At 48.5% G+C, this 21,566-nt stretch overlaps 2 protein-coding genes across 4 annotated transcripts in view; one reads left to right on the top strand and one right to left on the bottom strand.

Moving 5' to 3' along the window:
- B3GNT4 (UDP-GlcNAc:betaGal beta-1,3-N-acetylglucosaminyltransferase 4) overlaps nt 1–21,566 on the top strand; it is a 141,193-nt gene that overhangs the window by 78,718 nt on the left and 40,909 nt on the right. The window lies entirely within an intron of this gene.
- Nucleotides 3,043–3,678, bottom strand: LOC146783809 (apolipoprotein L3-like; the record flags this gene model as incomplete). Its single annotated transcript, XM_085632850.1, has 1 exon — nt 3,043–3,678. A coding segment is annotated over one exon (636 nt), but the record flags the coding sequence as incomplete, so codon positions are not given.

The raw sequence follows: 21,566 nt of genomic DNA, 5'->3' as shown, positions 1-21,566 counted from the left end.
CACTCTGCCTCTACTGCACACATCATCTGATGCATAGGCTCCTGATTTTAACGAGAGGAAAAACTGTGTTGCTCAATCGGATCAAAAGTTACTTTAAGTTGGGTGACATGTTCCAGAATAATGGAGGGTCCTTCACAAAGGTTCACTCGTCATCTTTCAGTTGTTTATTGTTGTATTTGGTAGTGAAACTGGTGCTAATGGGGCCAAATCTTTGCCCAGAAAGTAATAGTGTGTATACGTGGCAAAATAATGAAGCAATACTCTAAAAAAAGATGCCACATTACATTCTAGAGTTTGTCTTTTCTTGCTTTACAATTTTGTCAACTCTGCCTTCTGATTTGCACCGCCATGCTGCATAATTCCAGTGGCTCTTCCTATGGCCCAAGGAACTCTAATTGTGGTCAGAACTAATGTATGTTAAGAAGCCCCTTTGTTCCGGGTGAATGTAAATGTGTTGTCATTAGCAAATTAAAGGCCTGTGCCTGCACTTGAAAGGCCGTCTCCGTCATCTCCCCACAAATCTGATTCACCTTAGAATACCTCTAAGTGGTCTCTCCATTTCAACTCTGACAGTTTATTTCACATGGAAAATAAATGTAAAGTGCAGAAGTCCCATGTTAGATTGGACACTTTAATACAGGTCTGGATTTGTGCTATCAGCATGCATTCTGCGACAGACAGATTAAATGCAGAAGTGGCATTTCTCAATAACACAAACACGCACAATGTCTCTTTAATAAGGACAAATCACAGATACCAGAATCCCAGTCTCAGGCAGTGAAGTGTCAGACGTAGGAGTCACGACTCGCGCTCAGACATATGACTCAACACATTTCTCGCCACCATCTATCCAGCCAGATGCTGCGCGCGCATTCTTAAACACAGATCGACCTCGGGCACAGAGAAGGGATTAAAACAAAGCCACTTTTGGTCAATTTCAGCAAGCAACACAACTTTGAAATGCAATGCACGTATTTTCGGAAATGCAAGAAAAGGGGGACACACGTTTCGAAAAGAACTGTGAAGAGTAAACACCACACCTTTGCTTGCCTCGTCCACGCGTGAATCTCTGCTACAATTAGCTCCGGAGGCACAAGGGGGAAAGGCATGCAAAGCACGGTGCGGTTCCCTGCTCGTCGCCACCAGCACAACAACACGGCGCCGGACGGATGGATCTAGCAAAAAAATGGCAGATGGAAGCTTCGAAACTTTTTCGGATTCGGGGGCGTGTTCCTGCTGTTCTAAAAGGGCGTGGCTAAAAAGTGGAAAGACCAGCAAGGAACACGCCCCCGAATCTGAAAAAGACGGAGCCTATTTGGAGGGACGGCTCTCTCCTCCATTGGCTGGCCTCCGTTTAGGAAGCCAGCCAATGGAGGAGAAGCTAAAAGAGAGGCGGGCTAAATAGCCACTCTAGAAAACATTAAATCTCCGACTTCCGGTTCTGCCTTCGGCAGACCGGTAGTCCTCGACCTAAAAAAGGCATTGTCATTTACAATGCCATAAAAAGTCTCTCAAATACGAGACCTATTGCATTGCAAATGCTCCAAGGTCCTTGTGCTGACTTTCAAATATACACAAAATCCCAAAACATGGCCCTACAATGTAAAAACAAAAGTTATTACTATTGTGAACTGCAAATGCAAACGACCCCTGGCATCCTGCAGGTGATGAAGGTTCTTTACTACGTTAACTGCTTCTTCATACAGCAGCATAGTTTGCTATCGCTATAGTCTATATTTTGTGTGCATAATTTCTGAGCAAGTGTCTTCCTTATCAGCAGGAATAGGGCCAAATTAGACAAATAAAACACATTTATCATCCCAGTTTATTCGTGGTCTCAAGAAAAGAGCAGGACAGACGGATTCGTGCTTGCAATGGTAAGCACCCAGCACCCCAATACATATGTTTGATGTCCCTAATAGAGAATTTTCTTTCAACAAATTTGACCCATTTGGCTTCTTGCCCTTATCTGCAGCAAAATATTTTTTTTTAAAGTGCAGCGATATATTGTGCGTTACGGAAAAACGAAAACCCAGTTTACTCTGGACCATTAATAAATCGTCTGTGCGCCAAAAGGAGCTCAGTTTTATGAATTGTGTCATACATTCACTCACACCAGTGTAACTCTTGCTCATTTATTTTCCTAAACCACAGACCAATATATGTATAGAAAGCCGCAACTAAGATGAAGTGTAGAAAAGAAATGTTCACCATGGGTTACTCCTTGATGAGTGCAAACGAGGTTGCCGTGTAGTTCTGTGGGTGTTGCACTATAGCAGGGGTACTCCTAGTACGGCCCGCGGGCCGCCAGCGGCCCAGCAAGCCTTCCTTGGTGGCCCGCGGACCTTGCCGACATCATATGCCTTTGCGTTTTCTATATCGCCGGTTGCGAGCTATGGGGCCGGGCGATTCTTTTAAATAACATTCACTTGTTAATGAGGCTTTGTTGTACTTCACCTCTTCTTAGAGCCCCTGCATCTCCACTCTGATTGAGTGGAGATGCAGGGGCACTAAGAAGAGGTGAAATACAACAAAGCCTCATTACCAAGTGAATGGTCTTTAAAAGACCCGTGAAGTACTTGGGTGCGGCGGCTGTGTGCGCTCTGTCCACTCTGTGTCCCGCCCCGCCTCCCCTCTCATCGCGCCTGGCTCTGCCTGGGAATGAATGTCGTCTGAAGTGAAGTAAAGACTACAACACCCAGAAGGCATCAGCTTGTCAAATGAAGACTCTAGATCCAACCCCAAGCGCACAGGTCTCAGAGTCAAGTGAAAGAGCCCCCCTAGTGCCCCTTTACATACTGTTACATGTCTGTGTGACAGGGCCTGAAAACATCAAACATGTGAATATTCACACACGGCAGAAACAGGAAGGACTGAGCTGTCGGTGCTCTTGCACTGACAGCGGTGCATGCTCAACGACTTGTCGGGTGGGCAAGAGTCGCCCTGTAGTACCTCTTCTCTCACTCGTAAGTACTTGTGTGATTCGCCCCTTGTCTGTTCTGAAACGGGGTGCCGGGGAGGGAGTGTGGGGGGCAGAGGGCCCTAGTTGTTTGTTGGTTGAGGGTTTCTCAGCTCTCGCATAGTGCGTTCAAGGGCAGGTACCTCCAACTCTGTGAGCAGAGCCCTTAGCTCACCCTCTGCCTTGCGGATGGCTGTTGCGAGGTCACTTGGGGCCCACCTGCTGAGCTCCTTGTCGCTGTGTATGAGGCTGAGCAGATCAAACACCACGAAGAAAGCACTGAACACTACGGTTGTGCTCCCGGCTATTCTGGCTAGAAGGCGGCCACTGTTCAATACCTGGAGGGTTTTAACTAATTTGGAGAGATGGAGGCCGGCCTGGCTGACTCCGAAGCACATGTTCCCAAAATCCGGGTTTACAGTCTCGGCCAAATCTCCGATTTTCTCCGCCAGCTGGTTGGCAGCCATCATGTGTTCTTTGATTCTCTCCAGCCCCCTTTCACACTCCTTCAAGAGCCCCTCCACTTCGTCTTTGTCTATTTTGCTGTTGATCGCATCCACCACACTTGCCCCTGCAGAGGTGACTCCCCCTGCGGTGGAGAGGCCGAGTCCTACAGCAGCTGCCCCGAGGGATGCCTCCCCTGTGAAAGGTGCAAGGACCAGCCCCCCCAATGCCAGCAGTCCCCCAGAAACACCCGCGAAGCTCCCGATGGAGACAGAGGGAGAGAGATAGAGAGAGGGAAGGAAGAAGACGGAGGGAGAGAGAGGGAGAGTGATAAAGAGAAGGAGAGAGTGAGAGAGAGGGAGGGAGACAGAGGGAGGGAGGGAGGGAGACAGAGAGAGGGAGGGAGACAGAGTGATAGATAGATAGATATGTGTGAATGCCTGGTCTGGTGGCTCAGTGGACAAAGGCGTCCGCTTCAGGGGCCTGTGTTCAACCTCATGGTCATAATTTTATTTTTTTATTTTTGGTCTAGCCCCGCCCCCTCCCCCACTGGCCCCGCCCCCACCGGTGCGGCCCTCAGCCAGAAGCCACACTGTAAATTTGGCCCCCGAGAGAAAGTTTGTGAGTACCCCTGCACTATAGGATGCAAGGTTAGAGGGTACAAAGGGGCTGGAAAAGACAGTGGTGTGGAATAAAAGTGGAAGGGCTAGGTAGGTGCGAAGAGAGGTTGTGGCTTGAGGAAGATGCGTTGTTTAAGTATGCGCACAAGTTGCGTATGCGCAGTGTGCAGAAGGAGGCTGGCACAATGTGTGAGAGAAGAGCTGTCCGTGCCAGTTATGTTCAGGGAGGTGGGTGAGCAATGGCTTGTGATGCATTTGCGGAGGGTGGAGCTCGCAGTGTGGGTGTAATAGTAGAGGAGGTGCCGGCGGGCTATGCTGTGGCTTGGTGGCAGGTATTGTTAGCAAGATGTGAAGCGCTGTAGGGGCGGTTTGTAGATGTGTGAGTGCTAAGGAGATGGGTGTTTTGTGTAAGGAGGTGAAAAAGGAAGATAGCTTGCAGTTTCCGTGTGAGAATGCCTGTCACGCCATGGAAAGACTCCCCTAGAGGAGTCCTCTGGGAAGCCGTGAGAGTTTTGAGAAGGTAAACAGCCTCTCCCCTCTACAGTCCCCATCGAAGTGTGCAGCCAGTACCTGCTGGTGTTGTACATTTCCACTGTCCATTCTACACAGCACCCTCTCAGAAGCTCCTTTACAGCGCCCCCTGGATCGCCAACCATATTACCAGCATGGCTGCAGCAATTCCCCCGTAACGATAACGTACACATTATGCCTGATTCACGTAATATAATTATATTGAGAGGGGTGGTTCCCTGGCCTCCCGTGGAGTGCTTTGCTGGAACAGAAGTAATGTTTTGGGTACACATGCGGATGTATACCTGCATTAACCACTCTGCAGCGTTTGTTCAAAAGTCTACTTTTAAGACCCAACCATGGTGCTTCCAGGCAGGAATACTATTTGTTATGGGTAGGAGGAAAAAAGGTGGCGACTGTTCTAATATGTCATTACTTTTTTAACAGCACGGAGGATTGTTCATCCACTACCTTTTTGACCATTAGAGTCCCAAAGTGTCCAAGGATGTTCTCAAAAAGCTAGGATACATCGAAGTACGCTCCCGCTGTTATCTCGCACAGGCACGCCCCTCTTCAGCGTTATGCTGCTCCGCAAGGTTTTATCTTTTGGGGAGGGGGCGTGAACCACTGCCCCTCCCAAGAAACACACAGTCCGCCATGGCACCCTGCATACTTTCAAAGTGCACGAATGGGCGACCACTAGTCTGAATGCCGCAGTCATTAATGACGTCCCCCCAGCAAACCTTGAAAAAGTTGTTTACCGTCCCATCCCACTGCAGCTGCCCCGGCCAACATACGCCATCCCTTAGCACCCTGAAGCCCTTTCTGTGGCGCTTCACAACATTGCAGAACAGCTCGCTAGTTCAGTCAGACAGAAGAAAAACCTTCCCGCAGATGAAGCGGCTTACCTCAAGACCTTCCCCACGGTTTGTAGGACCATTTTGCAACTTAACCCGGTCTTTGAGCTGGAAGAGAGTCCGGGACGGTCCCTCCTGAAGCTGCTGTGATGGCGGACCATGATAGGGAGAAGGAGCAGGGAGGGGCGTAGTGGGAGGGGAGGGATGGGCACACAGGGTAAAGCACCATTGTTACAGCAAATGCTTATATATGTAAAGAAATCTTTTTTTTCCGACATTAACAAAGAAAAGCGAGACTGAAAGCCACATGCGCGCGTTGTGCCTCACAGAATGCCCGAAACAGCGAGAGCAAAATTGACAGCAGTGCGCGTGCACATCTCCTGTCCGCGCTTGCACAGCGAGCAGGAGACAGGGAGGGACTGGCGATGTGCACGCGTTCACATCTCCTGTCCGTACGCGTGCACATCTTCTGTCCCACTTCGGCCAAGAGAAACCGACAACAATAGATCTCTCCAAGGCGAGCAGCGCGTGCGCTGCGTCGCTAGGCGAGACCTAAAAACAGGAGCCGTGTGAGGGCAGAGGGAGCATTTCCCCTCCAGACTCACAAAGTGTTGTGATAATTATTAGAGGGCTGGGAGAGATTTATAACATTTGCTCACCTTTATCATTACTTACCAAATAGACCCACCCCTTTTTCAAAATGCCTTCACAGTTTTTCAGATACATTTCGGAACAACTGGTCAGGGGTATGCTGTTCGTAGGGAAGTTAAGTTGTCATGATTCTGCCGCACTGTCTGCTGCCGCCCATGTTCTTCACTTTCTTCTGATGGCAGCATGTTTGTATTTCTGGATTTTTACCCCACCCCATCAATTCCTACCTGGCAATGCTTCAATTTATTTTAGTCAAAATGTTCAACACTACAAACGTTATAGGAGCATGTAGTCATGGGACGGTGGCAAGGCATTTTATCCCAGAATTTCATTGTCATCCTGAGGAACAGCGTTGTGTATGGTGAGTTCAAATACCCAGCGCTCACTTAGATTATTGGTGAGAAGCTTGCTTTGTCTACAGGAATATTCCAGTCTTTGCTCTGTAATATTTAAGTATTTTTCAGCCTCATATCACTAAAACAGCAATGACAGGGGGACTCTAGGCAGTCTTGGTGCACGCATTTGTAGCATTGGGCTCCTGCACTAAACACTAGTAGTTGATTCTGATGAAACAATAGGGCTTCCACTGTCCACTAAAGGAATCAAGATCTCTTGAGTGTATGGTTATTTAGATAGTGTGATCCTTGTTGGGAAGCAAGGTTACACAAGACCTGCAGATGTTTGCTTTCTATGCCTCTGTGAGTGGTAGCTCGTTAATGTATTCACTTCCAGATATCCACGCCCCTCATCTCCCCTTCCCCCACAAAAGTGGAAGATGTTACATTTTTTCCTGAAGTGGAGGAGAGATTGTGTTTATCAGATTTATGTTGGAATGGGATTCTAGGCTCATAATGCATAGCATAAGAAGGCCTGGTTTCTGCGTTTTTTCCATCGCCATTTCTCAGTTTCAATCTTCGCAATGCTGTTGCTGCACAGGTTGTGTGTACCTCGGGAGAGGTTGCAGTTGAGGACTCTGAATATGATTTAGCAGATCTTGGGTACGATTCTGGCTTTCAGGGTGAGCCAGTGTGGTTCCTGAAGTGAGGAGGTGATGGGTCGTACTTTTCAGTTTTAAGGGAATTGGGAAGGGTTACGTTTTTACAATTTACTGGTACAAGCGCACTTTACGTTGAGGGTTACGTTTCCATGGCTAAATGTGTGAGGTGTGTTTGGGGGCCGCTTCTTGTGCCCTTATTGTAAATGAGTCTCCCACAATGAGTGAAGGAAGAGGTGCAGAGAAGCGGAAGCCAAGGGAGTGACGCGACTAACAGGCACAATGGGATTTAAATCCCCATAGCTATTGATAAAGTGATGCAACAGCAATAGCTCTCATTAGCACAAACTGTAGGTAATTAATTTTTTTTTAACACTAGCACAATTATCCGCAAGGTTACGAAATGCAAGATTTACTCTTTAGGAACATAATAGAAGTTGAAGGTAGGATCATATTTAACCAGTTTGAGCAATCATTTCAACCTCCTACAGTGAACCAAAGTGTATGGTTGGTGGGTGTACTCTGGGTCTTTCAGGTGGGATTAATATAGTACCAGGAAGACGGACACAAAAGTTGAACCTTTAGTTGCTATTGATAGTGCAGACACAATTTACTTTCCAGTGCTATAATCCACACCCTCTGTCCATCTTGAAGTGTCCACGAAATCCCATTAGCAAATAGAATTTCTCTTATGCAGTGCAATCCGTGATATTCTCTTCTTTATTATTTTTTTTTTACTCTGGGAATATGTGCAAGCACGTTTTCTAGGACAGAACGGTCCAGAATCATTAATCAATTTATCTCCAATTAAATATAATCTTATTCACACTCTTTAGACTTTGACATAGGTACTGCCTCTGTGACTGCGTTAATTGAAGCAATTCTCTGTTCGCTTAATGCCGCAGTAAAGGGCATAAATCAACAGCATGACAAATTGGAAGTTCAAAATGATATTCACCATTCTTTAGCCAGGTATGTTGTGAAAGCGGACAACAAGGTAGGCAAACTGACAGGAAAAAACGAGTATTCTAAGTGCCTCTACAACAAAAGAGTGTGAGCAAATGCACTTGTATTCCAATTTTTGATAAATTAGCACTGGTTCTAGAAAGAGCAAAAGTCAAATTTAAGTTTGAGGGGGAAAATCTAAAGGAATCTTGTGATCAAAAAGTAAGTACCCCGAAGAATACTAGCAAGAGATTTACTTACTTGGGCAATAAGAAAGGAACACTATTGGTAATGTTGAATACGTCTAGTGAAAAGCACACCTATTCTGACCTTGTTGAACACAAGGAGGCATTATAAAAAGCTAAAAAAAATAAATTTAAGAAAAAGTAAATGAAAGCAGCGAACATTTTTTTAATTTTTTATCCAGTGCCCTGAAGGTTTGAGGGTCAACGAAAAAGTAAAGTAAAACTCAGAAATAAACTCTTCTGATTCCAACTATGAACTAAAATGGATTTGCTAAAAAAGGAAAAACGCCCTAAATTAGGCAGACACGATAAGAAATCAGAGATGCTGGCAATGTAGGATCAACAACTTTAATATCAAAGTGGGTCCTGGTAGCGTTTGCCTTCAGCGGAAGCAATCGGGTGTTGTAGCTCCAATATTTACTAGTAGAAAGATGCCAGGCTAGTTGCCTGATAACGCCAGAGGATATTTTTAGCTTGAACTAGAGCGGGTCTGCCATTTCAAGGTCCGCGTGCTGGTTGTTCTCATGCAGGAGGTATATCTCCCCATGCTGATACGACCGCGCAGCGTTGTTGCCTGATAATACCACAGGATATTTTTCGACGGAATTGTCTTTGTTACATGCTTTTTACTTACTTTTAAGCTCTAACACTGCATTGCTCGTCGACTGTGGTGCCCGTAACTAAGAGCGGGTCCGCCATTGCAACGTCTGTGTGCTAGTTGTTCTCTCCCAGGTGTTAGGAATTCCAATGCTGACGTGACCGTGCAGTGGACCGCGCCAGAGACAAGCCTGTCAGTGCCCGGAAAACGCTAGGTGCCAGTACTCCTGGTCCTTTCCACCTCACTGTTATTCTAGGGAACAGCTACTAGCACTTAACAAAGGTAAGTGTTGAAATACACCTCTATGGGATTGTGAGAAGGATATCGTCCCTCTTAGCTGTACGCTATGTCAATTCTTCTCCACTGTTAACCCCTCAGTAGCTCCATCGGTAAGAACCTCACATTGGGCCAACAACTGTCCTAAAGTCATAAATAGCCCTTTGACCTGCATTTTAGTGAACACCATATCCCTGATCAAACATAAATATGAATTTGAGAATTTTATGCAAACATCTAGTCCGGATCTGGTCTTTCTAACCGACACCTGGGCCAATAAAACATTCGATCCTAAATTGGATTGCAGTCATACCAGCTGGATACGAGCTAGCAACCGTAGATGGTGAAGGTAAACAGGGAGGAGGTATCGCGATAATCTACTGTATCAACCATAAGGCCACCTTTGACCCTACTCAGCATTTAGGAGTAGATGCGCTGATGTTTAACTTCAAATTCAGCAACACAATTACCTTCCCAGGAATACAACTCTATCGGCTGCCATGGCCTAGGGCTTCATTTACACAATCTCTGCAAACTTTCTTGGAATCATGTGTAGATTTCCCCACTTTTACTCTCCTTGGAGATTTTAATTTTCATCTTGAATGTAAGAATAATGCCGACAGCACCCTTCTGGTGCATAGCATGGCCTGCTTTGGACTACACACCTTTATTACAGAGCCCAGATACAAGGCCTGCCATACTTTAAATGGAATTTTCATGAACAAGTCTAAAATCACTCTGGAAAAAGTACTGTTGCTAACTTGGACTGATCACAGGGCCATCTTTTTTAAACTCCTACTTCCTGAGACAGCAGTGTCCTCCCACGACATATTGCCTGCCACTAAGACCCGAATGTAGCACAAAATCAATAAATCTAACTTAGAAGAGGCCCTACACAGACATCCACCTTTATTAGATCGAGACAATAAGTCCGCTGACAATTTTGGCTGCTGGGTCAAGTCGCCAATTAACCTCCTGGCCCCAGAGAAATTGATCAAACCCAACAGGAATCCACTTTCAGGCCTATGGTACTTCGCCGAACTTAGAAGCATAAAGGCCAAGTGCAGACACTTAGAACGTACATGGTGAACCGGGCAAACACAATTACAGATTAGCCCTAGTAGAATTCAAAGCGGCAATTAAAGCTGCAAAAATCAGTTACTTTTTTACGAAAATAGAGGCAGCAAAAAAATAAGACTAGAGAGCTTTTCACAACTATTACCACTCTGTCCAAACTCCAACAGGTGAATCAATTTTCGCCTGATCAAACTTTTTGCAACAAAGCCGCTAACTTCTTTCAGTTCATAGTGCAAGCAGTTTTCAAGGAGCTCTCAGGGCACGTATCCGACATGACCAAAGATGTGTTAATTGAGGACCATGCCTCCTGGTGTACAACTACCTCTGAGCTGCTAAGTTTCTCCTCTCTATCTCCTAAGAGAGTAAATGAACTACTATTATCCACCAAGTCTGGTTCCCCGTCTGATCCATGTCCTCCCTCAATACTTCATATGGCCTCAGACACGGTTAGTACACACTTGGCCCCCCCTTAAACAATATTCACATGTCAGGAATTTTCCCTACTTCCTGGAAGAATGCCTGTATCCGGCCTATACTAAAAAAAAAACTCCCTCTTGGGCCCTCTGAGGTTAAAAACTACCCGCCCATATCTTTTCTAGCCCTCCCTGCTAAAATCTTGGAAAAATCCATGAATCAAGATCTGATGAGCTACCTAGAGTCAAACAATCTTCTTGACACCTCCCAACAGGGCTTCAGACCAAATCACTCAACTGAATCAGCTCTAGTCATCGCCACTGAGGGAATACGCGAACATCTTGACAGTGGTGGGAGGGCTGTCCTCATGCAGCTTGACCTCACAGCAGCATTTCATTTGATACCGTTAATCATCTGGTACTAACGCAGAGGCTGGAGTCGGTGAGAATAAAAGGAACAGTTCTAACCCTGCTCATTTCTTCCCTGAAGACGGGGGAACAGAGACTGTGCTGGGGAAATCTCACATCTGAGGTCTTTTCACTCCCCTGTGGAGTCCCTCAAGGTTCAGCACTGTCACCTACTCTGTTTAACATCTATGCAACCCTCTGGCTAAGCTGATTCAAGCACATGGTTTCTCGCTAGTATCCTACGCTGACGATACACAGATAGTCGTATCTATATCTTCAGGTGCGTACACAGAGAATGGTCAGTTCCACAACTGTCTGTTGCACATCATTGGGTGGATGCATCAAAATTTCCTTAAATTAAACACTGATAAAAATGAGGTGGTTGAGTTTGGAAAGGGACCATCACTCTGGAATCCCCTTTGATGGCCAGCAGAAGCTGTATCAACAACAAACATGAGAGTGAGAAGTCTGGAACCAGCCCGTTCCTCTTCCTGTTTCCCAAAAACAGAGAGAACAGGTCTTTTCTTTAATTTAACACACACATATATCTCTCACCTCATTAAGGGTGGATGTATCCGGTGTCTGAACTGCCTAAGAAACCCAAAGGTTTTGTAAAAGAACCCCCACTCACCCACCTGGTAGGTGACATGCTTCATCATAGGGTTCCCGCTGTGTTCACCGAATGCTTCCAGGGTGTGCTGCGATGCCTGATTACAGCGGATTGGTTGTTTTTGAGGGTGAGGTGGTGATAGTGAGTGAAAGTGCTCAAATGTAGTGCTTCTAAAAGTGGCTCAAATACACTCAAACATTTTGAACTGGTCATTATTGAAGAGAGTATTGGTCAATGTTAAAAAGGTGAGGGATATGTGAAGAACTTAAATTTGATCCTTCTTATCCTGTGAAAGGTCTACATGTGTCAGCCATATTCTCTTGTGCCCAACAGGGTCAAATGGCTTTCGTACGGACCAAAATAGGAGCTAGTATGCACTCCAAGTCGTACAGCTATTATGTGTATTGTACTTACAATCCACTGGAACTTCACTGTGTCGCTTTCATTATTTCAGCGATGGTAGCTAATTGCCACCTGGGAATCGGCCGCAGGGAGTGAACCCTGTAGTCACACTTTTATCAAGGTAACTCAACCTCCGTGATACCTGAACCGACTTGTTTGTCCGGCTGGCCATCATACTGATCCGATCAACAAATCCTGAAATGTAGGAGTTCTGTTCGAAAACCAGCTCAGTTTTTCGGAACAGATTAATCTTCTTGCCTCCTCCATGTTTCTTTCTCCTAAAAATCCTGCTAAAGATCCTCCCTTTCATGCCACAAGAATTTAGAAAAACTGTGATAGTTGCATTAATCCTTTCCAGATTGGACTATTGCAATTCCCTTTTCCTTGCCATTGATAAACGTCCACTATCGAAACTCCAGTCTTTGCAGAATGCTGCAGCTCGGGTGCAATTAAACACCCCCAAATTTCATTCCATTTCCAACAGCATTAGGGACCTCCACTGGCTACCAGTCCAGCAAATAATTCAATTTAAGGCTTTCTGTTTGGTGCACAAAGCACTGTATGACGGAGGGCTGTGTGACCCACAAACTTTTCCTGGCATGTCCCTCGGCGGGACTTAGGCTCAGCAAATGTGGGGCTAGTTCAGGTCTTTAGAATCCGAAGGGTCAGGTGGGGTAGGAGAAGTCTTTCCTATCGGGCTGCCAAACTTTGGAATACGCTGCCGGTTGCAACAAGATTAGAATCAAACGGATTCCTGTTTAGGAAGATGCATAAGACTTGGCTTTTCTGCCCAAGTAAACAGCAATTATCCCCCTGGCCTTCTCAGGTGAAGCACACACTACACTCGGCGCTAAGACGCCTCTGCATTCGTTGCGCTTTACAAAAGATTACTTACTACTAATAATAATAATAATAATAATAATAGAATAGGGTTTCCCACCAGCAGCAATTGAGGTTGACATCCGATACAGAGGCAGATTAGAAAGAGACATAGAGCAATGACCAACTAATTGAAGATTAAAAGAATGGTAATGAAGATTGGGACCCACGGTATAATTCAGTTGGAGAATCCAGGATAACTTGGGAATTAAAGAGCAATATTAAAATGGAAACTTTACCTATGGTGTCAGATAAGATGCGATGCCCCCAAGAATTATATATTTCATGGCGAGATGAACAAGGAATAGTGATTAAGAACTCATTCTGCATTGCCCCAGTGGAAATGAACAGTTGATATTCAAAACTATAGGCACTGTGACGGTAAGATGGGTGGTCCCCAAAAAGTCTTCTTTCCAAGGTGAGATCAACCAGGCTTGGTGATAAACACTCATAATGCATCCTTGAAGGGTAAACTGAAAATCATTTAATCTGTAGGGAGTTTGAATGAAAGGGAAAGTAACTGTGACAATGTTACAACAGTTGTTTTTTTTTAGATGTTAAAAACTGTAGAGTGAACCAAGAGGTAGATGAGGTCATTAATTGACTAACTCAGGCAAATCGTTCAATTTCGGAACAATAAAATATTAAAAGTATCTAGACCTCATTAACCCCTTCGCTGTTAGGCCTTCTCCTCCCCCTCCCCCACGTGCAAAGCAGTTTATTGGGCTATTTGGGGTAGTTCGCGCTTAGGCCCCTGTAACTTTTTGACCACATAAGGTATCCTTGCCAAATTTGCATCCTTTTCTTTCAACATCATGGGGATTCTAAAGGTACCCAGGGTTTGTGGATTCCCCTAGAGGGGACCCAGAAAGTAGCTAAAATACAGCGAAATTTTTTTTTGGGGGGGGAATGAGAAAAAAGTGCTGCAAATGAAAGCGTCTGCTTTTAACCCTGCAAATGGTATCAACAAAGGGTCGTGGGGCTGAAATCACCATTTCCCAGCTTTCAGGGACTGACAGAATTTTGTCAGAAAACTAAAAAAAAATTCTATACAGTTTTGGAATTTTACTGGGACTTAGCCTATTTTTGCTGGGTTTTTTTTGTGTGCTTTCTACCTTCTTCCAGTTAATGGTAGAAATGGGTATGAAAGCAATAATGGATCCTGGAAAGCTATACATTTTTAGAAAATTAGACACAAATCTGATTTCAGCAAGGGGTCATGTGTAGATCCTTCAAGGTTTCTTCATAGAAACTAACAGTTGAAAATAGGAAAAATTGAAAATGAGTTGAAAAAAAACCCAGCCATTTGTGCTAACTTTTTCACCTGTAACTTCTTATTATCATGACAGATGTTTGAAATAAATATACCGTTACATCTGCTGCACCTTTCTGGTTGTGGGCATATATAGTAGATTCACCAAGAACCCGGCGAACCCTGAGCCAATAACTGAGAAGCATCTTGCAATGGTTTTTTGATATGTACCGGATATATAGCAATTCGTTTCCGAAAATATATACAGTGAAAAGACACCTATGTATTTCTGAAATTGGAACAAAATATAGTTTAGTAACAGTAGCTATTTGCACATTTCCGAAATTGTGAGAACCCATACTAGCATGAGAATTATACGCCATTTTTCAAAGTGATTTCTTTTTTACACATTGTCTTTCATTTGGAAGGCAGAAATGCATCGAAGGTAAATAGGTAATAACAGTTGTTCTCCAATTCTGTGTTACCCTAAGTCTCCCAATAAAAATAGTACCTCACTTGTGTGGGTAGACCTAGTGCCCGCGACCGGAAACGGCTCAAAACGCAACGTGAACACACTTCATTTTTACAGTGAAAACGGACCCCTTTTTGTAAAGTACCTAACTATAGATATTGAACCTAGCTCTGCCGGCACTTGGGGATACCTAGCAAACCTTTACATTTTTGAAAACTAGACACCCAGGGTAATCCAAGATGGGTTGACTTGTCTGGCTGTCACCAGGTTCTGTTACCCAGAATCCCTTGAAAACTTCAAACTTTGTACAAAAAGAAAATAATACACATTTTCCTCACAGAATGCTGTTGTGCCCAAAACAAATTGGGGGGAGCAAATGCCCTTGCCCAAGGGGCCGCTCCCCCCTCACTGATGTCTTGTGGGTGGATCCCTGCTTCGGGATCGCCCTCCTTGGGTGATCCCCCAAGCAAGGTTCCACTAGGGAGGGGTACCATTGGAAAGGGGTGATGTATGAATGAGTCAGCATTGATAACACATGTTGGGTCAAAGCATAAGAACATCCGATATGTAACAGAGACATAAGTGAAAATCTGTCAATAATGAGAAGGATCCAGGAATGAAAACTGAAGAGCCGATGACTCATCTTGGGGAGTATCCTGTGTTTGCTAGCAGAAGAGTGGAAAAAGATGATGGGAGAAGGAGGCTGTGGGAAGAAACGGGGCAGAGGGCTAGAAACTGGCAGTCTCACACAGCAAGAACTGTGAAGGGTACTCATCCTTCGGAGGTGTGAGGGGTTGTAAACCCCCTCCCTGGAGGCTACCTTTTTAGGTTGAAGCCTATCAGAAAGCACAGCTGTCTGGTTTGCAAATAATGCCTTGTGGACGTTCTGATAGCTGCCCTGAGAATGCACTTTGCCCATTGCTTACTATTGGCTTTGTGGTTTGAAACTCAGTTGCGTGCTGTCCAGCTTGAGTTCGTACCTCCTGTGGAGCATCCCCTTGTTTACTTTATCCTTCCGAGTATTTGCTTTCTGTAAACAGGCCTTTAATTTAAATGTTGTTCTTGTCATGTCGCATTTGCTATGCATTCAAAGACCGAGATCAAATGTCAGGCTCTGTCTTCAGAGGGAGCTTGGTGTTTACTTTTCTCTCTCTGACTTCAAAGTGAGAGAATTTGTGACAATCCTGCCGGGTATCCATGTGAGAGGAGAGGCTGTAGGATGTTATTTTTTTCTAGGACATAACAAAAATGAACTGTGTTGATATTTCAAAATATATCCGAATTAAGAAAAGTATAAATGAAGCAATTTTTTTTGTAATTCTAAGTGTGGTGAAAACAAATATTTAAATACGATCAATACACTAGTTGATGATATTATCGTTCGTGTGCAGTAAAACTGTATGGGTGTGCAAGTATAATGGTCATTTCAATTGATAGTGTGTTATCTGTAATCGCAGTGCCCTACCACACCGTGCATATTCCACACTATGCCACTGCACTTTACACCACAACACTGTACTGCACTCCACTCTGTTATTCCTCTCCACTCCACCCCAGGACAGGCCACTCATCCCCTCTCCAGTGTATGCCACTCCACGACGAGCCACTCTGCCACTCTAGACCTTTCCACTCCACATCACTTACCCCACTCCAGTCTACCCCAATCCACTCCACTGCGATCTACCCCACTCAACCAATCTTCCCCAATATCCCCACTCCAATCTACACTACTCCAATCTGCCCCACTCTACTCCAGTAAGCTCAATTTTATAAAATCTACTCCAATCAACTCCACTCCACCCCAACCCACTCTATCCCGATCCACATCACTCCAGTCTACCGCAAGCTACTCCACTTCACTCTACCCCAGTCTACTCTACTCCACTCCACTCCAATCTAACCCACCCCAATCTAACACACTCCACTCTACCTCACTCAATTCCAATCTACCCCACTTCACTTCAATCAACCCCACTCTACTCCAGTCTACTCCACGCCTCTATTAGCAGGGGCAGTGCGCCAATTAGGGCGCTTGGGCGTTGCCCCACTGAACGTTGTCGTCACTCTCTCTGACTCTCTCACTCACATAATGCAATCTATCCCAGGCTGCCAGAGCCGGAGGCAGTCGGCTCAGAAGGGGGCGGGGCAGCACTACAGGAGTTCAGCTGCAAGTGTCTGATTGACATCCATCATAACATGTATCACAGTGGGTCGGCGGAGCGCACACCAAGAGTGCGCATGCTCTGTTTAGGGCTTAAAAGATTTGTGACCAGCCCGAACATGCGCACTAGGCGCTGCTCATTAGAAGAGTGAGGGTTGTTCCATGCCGCTCTTCAAATGAGCAGCCTAGTGCGCATGTTTGGGCTGCTCACAAAAAATGTTAAGCCCTAAACAGAACATGCGCACTACTGCTAAAGCCAGAGGCGCAGGCGGTACTTGCCAAGTGCCAACGTGGGAGTCGGACCCCGGCCCAGGAGGACTCGCAGAGGCGGCGCGGACCCGGTAAGTTTAGTTTGCTTAATAATGCTGCTTTATTTTAAACTTCCCCGCACGCACAAACCCCCAACACCCCCGCACGCACAAACCCCCAACACCCCTCCCCGCGAGTATTGGAGTGCGAGCCGCGACTGGTACTCGGCGCACAAGTCCCACTTCTGGCGGCACTGAACTTGTCACTCGGAGGGGCCGAGAGGGCTCCTTGACCGAGCCAAGCACCGCTGCCTGCTGGTCACACATGTGGGCAGACAGGGGCCACTGCCCAGGCTCACTGGCACTCCAGGGGCCCTATGTCATGCGTGACACCTTCACAATCCTTGCCCTTACAGGCTATAACATAATGCACTCAAAAACTATGCACGGGGTGTCTGTTACTCGAGACTGTTACTGGAGATAGAGAGGGGTGGTATGTGTCTGTTACTGGAGACAGAGGCACTGGGTTTCTGTTACTGGAGACAGAGAGGCACGGGGTGTGTGTTACTGGAGACGGAGAGAAGCGTGGGAAATGTTGGAAAGGCGTTCGCTGGAGGGGGGTTCGATACACGTCTTGCCCACCCCTTTGACCCACCTCTCCCAAGTAGGCCGAACCAGGCGCGCACACCCTGAGCTTACACTACGAACAGTGACACCACACGTATTCTTTGTAGGACGATAGGTTCTTTTATCGAAGGTTTCAAGGGATCTTTATGATCCAAGGTGTAAGTAGTACATCAGCGGCACAAGAGACTACAAATCGGTGGTAGGGGAATGGGGGTAGCGGGACAGTCTTTGAAGGTAGTGTCTCTGCAAAGTACCCTGCGGATAGCTCACAATCCTCGAGCTGGAGGGTGTTGTTTCTCTGGGCGATCTCTTGCCAATTCGTCCTCGAGGGGAGAGCCGCGAGTCACTCAGCAGGCACAGGTAGTCGGAGTTCGGGAGCCGTGACCTCGTCAGCAGGGCTCAGGTGGTTCGAGGGTCGGGGCCGCGAGTCACTCAGCAGGTCCAGGTGGTTTGGAGTTCGGGAGCCGCGATCTCGTCAGCAGGGCTCAGATGGTTCAATGGCTGGGGGCCGCGAGTCACTCAGCAGGCCCAGGTGGTTCGGTATTCGGGAGCCGCGACAGCGTCAGCAGGCTTCGATGGTTCCAGGTCTTCTCTGCCATTCGTTCCTCCGGCACCCCTTATTATACTCCCCCCTGCCCTTTGAAGTCCGGAGTCCTCGCAGAGAGGGGCCTTGGGTGACTGAGCGGGTTCGGCGGAATTTCCTGCCGCTCGTTTCTTTGGTCTTTTCAGGTGGGTCTGGGAGGGACCCCAGACGCTCGGCACGCGAGGCGCCTGCTCCCCAGGGGCCTGGTGGCCGATCGAGTCCTCCCGGGGGAAGGCGACCCGAGGTGTGACTGGGCTGGCGCCTCTTGGTCTGGCTCGGGGGTTCCCGCTCCCTCGGTCGGACATGCGTGGTAGGGTGTCGAGTCTGTCGGGGGCTCTGGCCGGCCCTCGGGTCTGTGTGGCTGGGGCAGACGGAGTCGGAGATGCCGTGTCTTGGGGGTGGTTGTAGGTTGGCTGGATGATCGGGAGGGCATACGCCGTGAGGCCGGTCTCACACGCGTCGTCCCCCCCCCCCCCCCCCCCCCAGCTGAAAGGCGTGGAGAACTACCCATCCACTGGGGGGCTCTCCTCGCCGAAGCGGAAGAACCGGGACAGGCCGTCGGCGTTGGCATGATCCGTCCCGGGGCGATGCTCGACAGTGAAGTCCATCCCTTGGAGGGAGATTGACCATCGTAATAGCTTGGGGTTCTCTCCCCTCATCTGCATCAGCCACCGCAAGGGCCGGTGGTCCGTCTGCACTCGGGAGTGGGTTCCGAACAAGTAGGGCCGTAGTTTCTTGAGGGCCCAGACTACGGCGAAGGTCTCTCGTTCTATGGTACTCCAACGCTGTTCTCGAGGCAGCAGCCTTCGGCTGATGAAGGCTATGGGTTGATCTATGCCCTTGTCGTTGAACTGCGAGAGGACGGCTCCGATGCCGTGTTCGGATGCGTCGGTCTGGACCACAAACTCTTGGGAGTAGTCGGGGGCCTTGAGTACTGGGGCGGTGCACATGGCGGTTTTCAAGGCGTCGAACGCCTGCTGGCACTGGGGGTCCACTGCACCTTCTTCGGGAGCTTTTTGGAGGTCAACTCCGTGAGAGGCCCTGCGAGGCTACCATAGTTTTTAATGAACCTCCGGTAGTATCCTGTGAGGCCCAGGAAGGCCCGGACTTCCGTCTGAGTGGTGGGGGGCTCCCAGGACTTGATGGCGTCGATCTTTGGTTGGAGGGGGGCGACCTGCCCACCTGATGCCCCAGGTAGACCACGGAGCCTTGCCCGAGCTGGCATTTGCTGGCCTTCACTGTTAGGCCGGCTTGGCGCAGGGCCAGCAGTACTTGCCGGAGGTGCTGGAGATGCTCGTGCCATTGAGAGCTGAATACGGCTACGTCGTCAAGGTACGCTGCGCTGAACTCCTCGAGTCTGGCCAGGACCTTGTTTACCAACCGCTGGAAGGTGGCCGGGGCGTTTTTCATCCCGAACGGCATGACCCTGAAGCGGTAGTGTCCATCGGGTGTGGAGAAGGCGGAGCGTTCTTTTGCTCCCTCCGTGAGCGCAATCTGCCAGTAACCGCAGGTTAGGTCGAAGGTGCTGAGGAAACGAGCGGCCCCAAGGCGGTCGATGAGCTCGTCGGCGCGGGGGATAGGATGAGCGTCCGCTCGGGTGACCGCATTGAGCCCCCGGTAGTCCACACAGAATCTTAGTTCGGGGGCGACCCCAGGGGCGGCCGCTTTCGGGACCAGGACTACCGGGCTGGCCCAGGGGCTATCGGAGGGTTCGATCACTCCAAGGGTTAACATCTTCTGTACTTCGGTCTTGATGCAGGTGCGGACCCGGTCAGGCACCCGGTAGGCTCGGTGTCTCACAGGTGGGCTGTCGCCGGTGTCCACGTCGTGGACACACCAGTCGGTGACTCTTGGGATGAGGGAGAAGAGGTCTGCGAATTGTCTGAGCAGCTGGTGACAGTCGTCGGACTGTTGGGGAGTGAGGGTGGTCGACAGTTTCACTCCCTCCACGGAACCATCCAGTTCTTTAGTGCACAGGGGGTCGGGCAGGGGTTCAGTGTCTTCTTCCGCCCCATCATCGGTGGCCAGTAGCAAACTCAACTCCGTTCTCACAAAGTGGGGCTTGAGACGGTTCACGTGGAGAACCCGGAGGGGGTTCCGTGGGGACTGTACATCGATCAGGTACGTGACCTGACTCTTCCGCTTGATCACCTTGAAGGGGCCAGTCCATTTGTCCTGTAGGGCGCAGGGTGTCACCGGGGCCATGACCCAAACCTGCTGGCCCGGCTGGAACTCGACCAGAGTTGCGTTCTGGTCATACCAGCGCTTCATTTCTTCTTGGCTGGCCTCGAGGTTAGCCTCTGCGAGTTCTCTGAACTTCCGGGTCTGGTTGCGGAGCGCCAGGATGTAGCGGAACACATCAGGGGGGGTCCCCCGGGGGCTTGTCTCCCAGCCCTCTTTGACCAGGCTCAGGGGCCCCCGGACAGGGTGTCCGTATAGTAGTTCGAATGGGCTGAACCCCAGGGACTTTTGGGGAACTTCCCGGTACGCGAACAGGAGGCAAGGGAGGAGGACGTCCCATCTTCGGCGCATGGGCTCCTCGAGGCCCAGGATCATCCCCTTCAGGGTTCGGTTGAAGCGTTCCACCAGGCCGTTGCCCTGGGGGTGGTAGGGGGTCGTGAACTTATGTTACTCCGCACTGCTGCCACAGGGACTTCATGTAGCGGGATATGAAGTTCGTGCCGCGATCACTCACAACCTCGCGAGGGAATCCGACACGGGAGAAGATCCCCATGAGAGCCCGGCCCACCACGGGAGCCGTCACGGTGCGGAGGGGAATGGCCTCGGGGTAGCGGGTGGCATGGTCCATCAGGACGAGGATGAATCTGTGGCCCTGGGCGGTCTTCGGATCCAAGGGTCCCACGATGTCGATGTCGACCCGCTCAAACGGGGTACTCATAACGGGAAGGGGTTGTAATGGAGCCTTGCGCTTTCCGCCACTTTTCCCACTGCCCTGGCACGTGAGGCAGGATTTACAGTGGACTTCTACATTTGCTCGCATCTTGGGCCAATAGAAGTGGGTAACTAATCGCTGATATGTTTTGTCTTGGCCTAAGTGTCCTGCCAAGGGTACATCGTGGGCCAGGCCCAGGAGGAGGCTTCGGAAGCGCAGGGGTACTACCAGTACTCGGGCTGCGCCTAGCTCGGCTGACTTTTGTTCGCTGTATAGGAGGTCATTGTCCCAATAGACCCAGTGGGTTCCCGTCCGGTCACCGGCGGTCTGTGCTTCGGCTTGTTGTCGGAGTCCCACGAGGGAAGGGCAGGTGGCCTGTTCCTGGCAGAACTCTTCACGGGAGGGACCTCCCTCACAGCGCCACTGGGCCATCTCGGGCAGT

This window comes from Triturus cristatus, chromosome 11, assembly GCF_964204655.1.
Source record: "Triturus cristatus chromosome 11, aTriCri1.1, whole genome shotgun sequence".
Taxonomy (NCBI): domain Eukaryota; kingdom Metazoa; phylum Chordata; class Amphibia; order Caudata; family Salamandridae; genus Triturus; species Triturus cristatus.
This window is presented reverse-complemented; position numbering and strand designations above follow the sequence as displayed.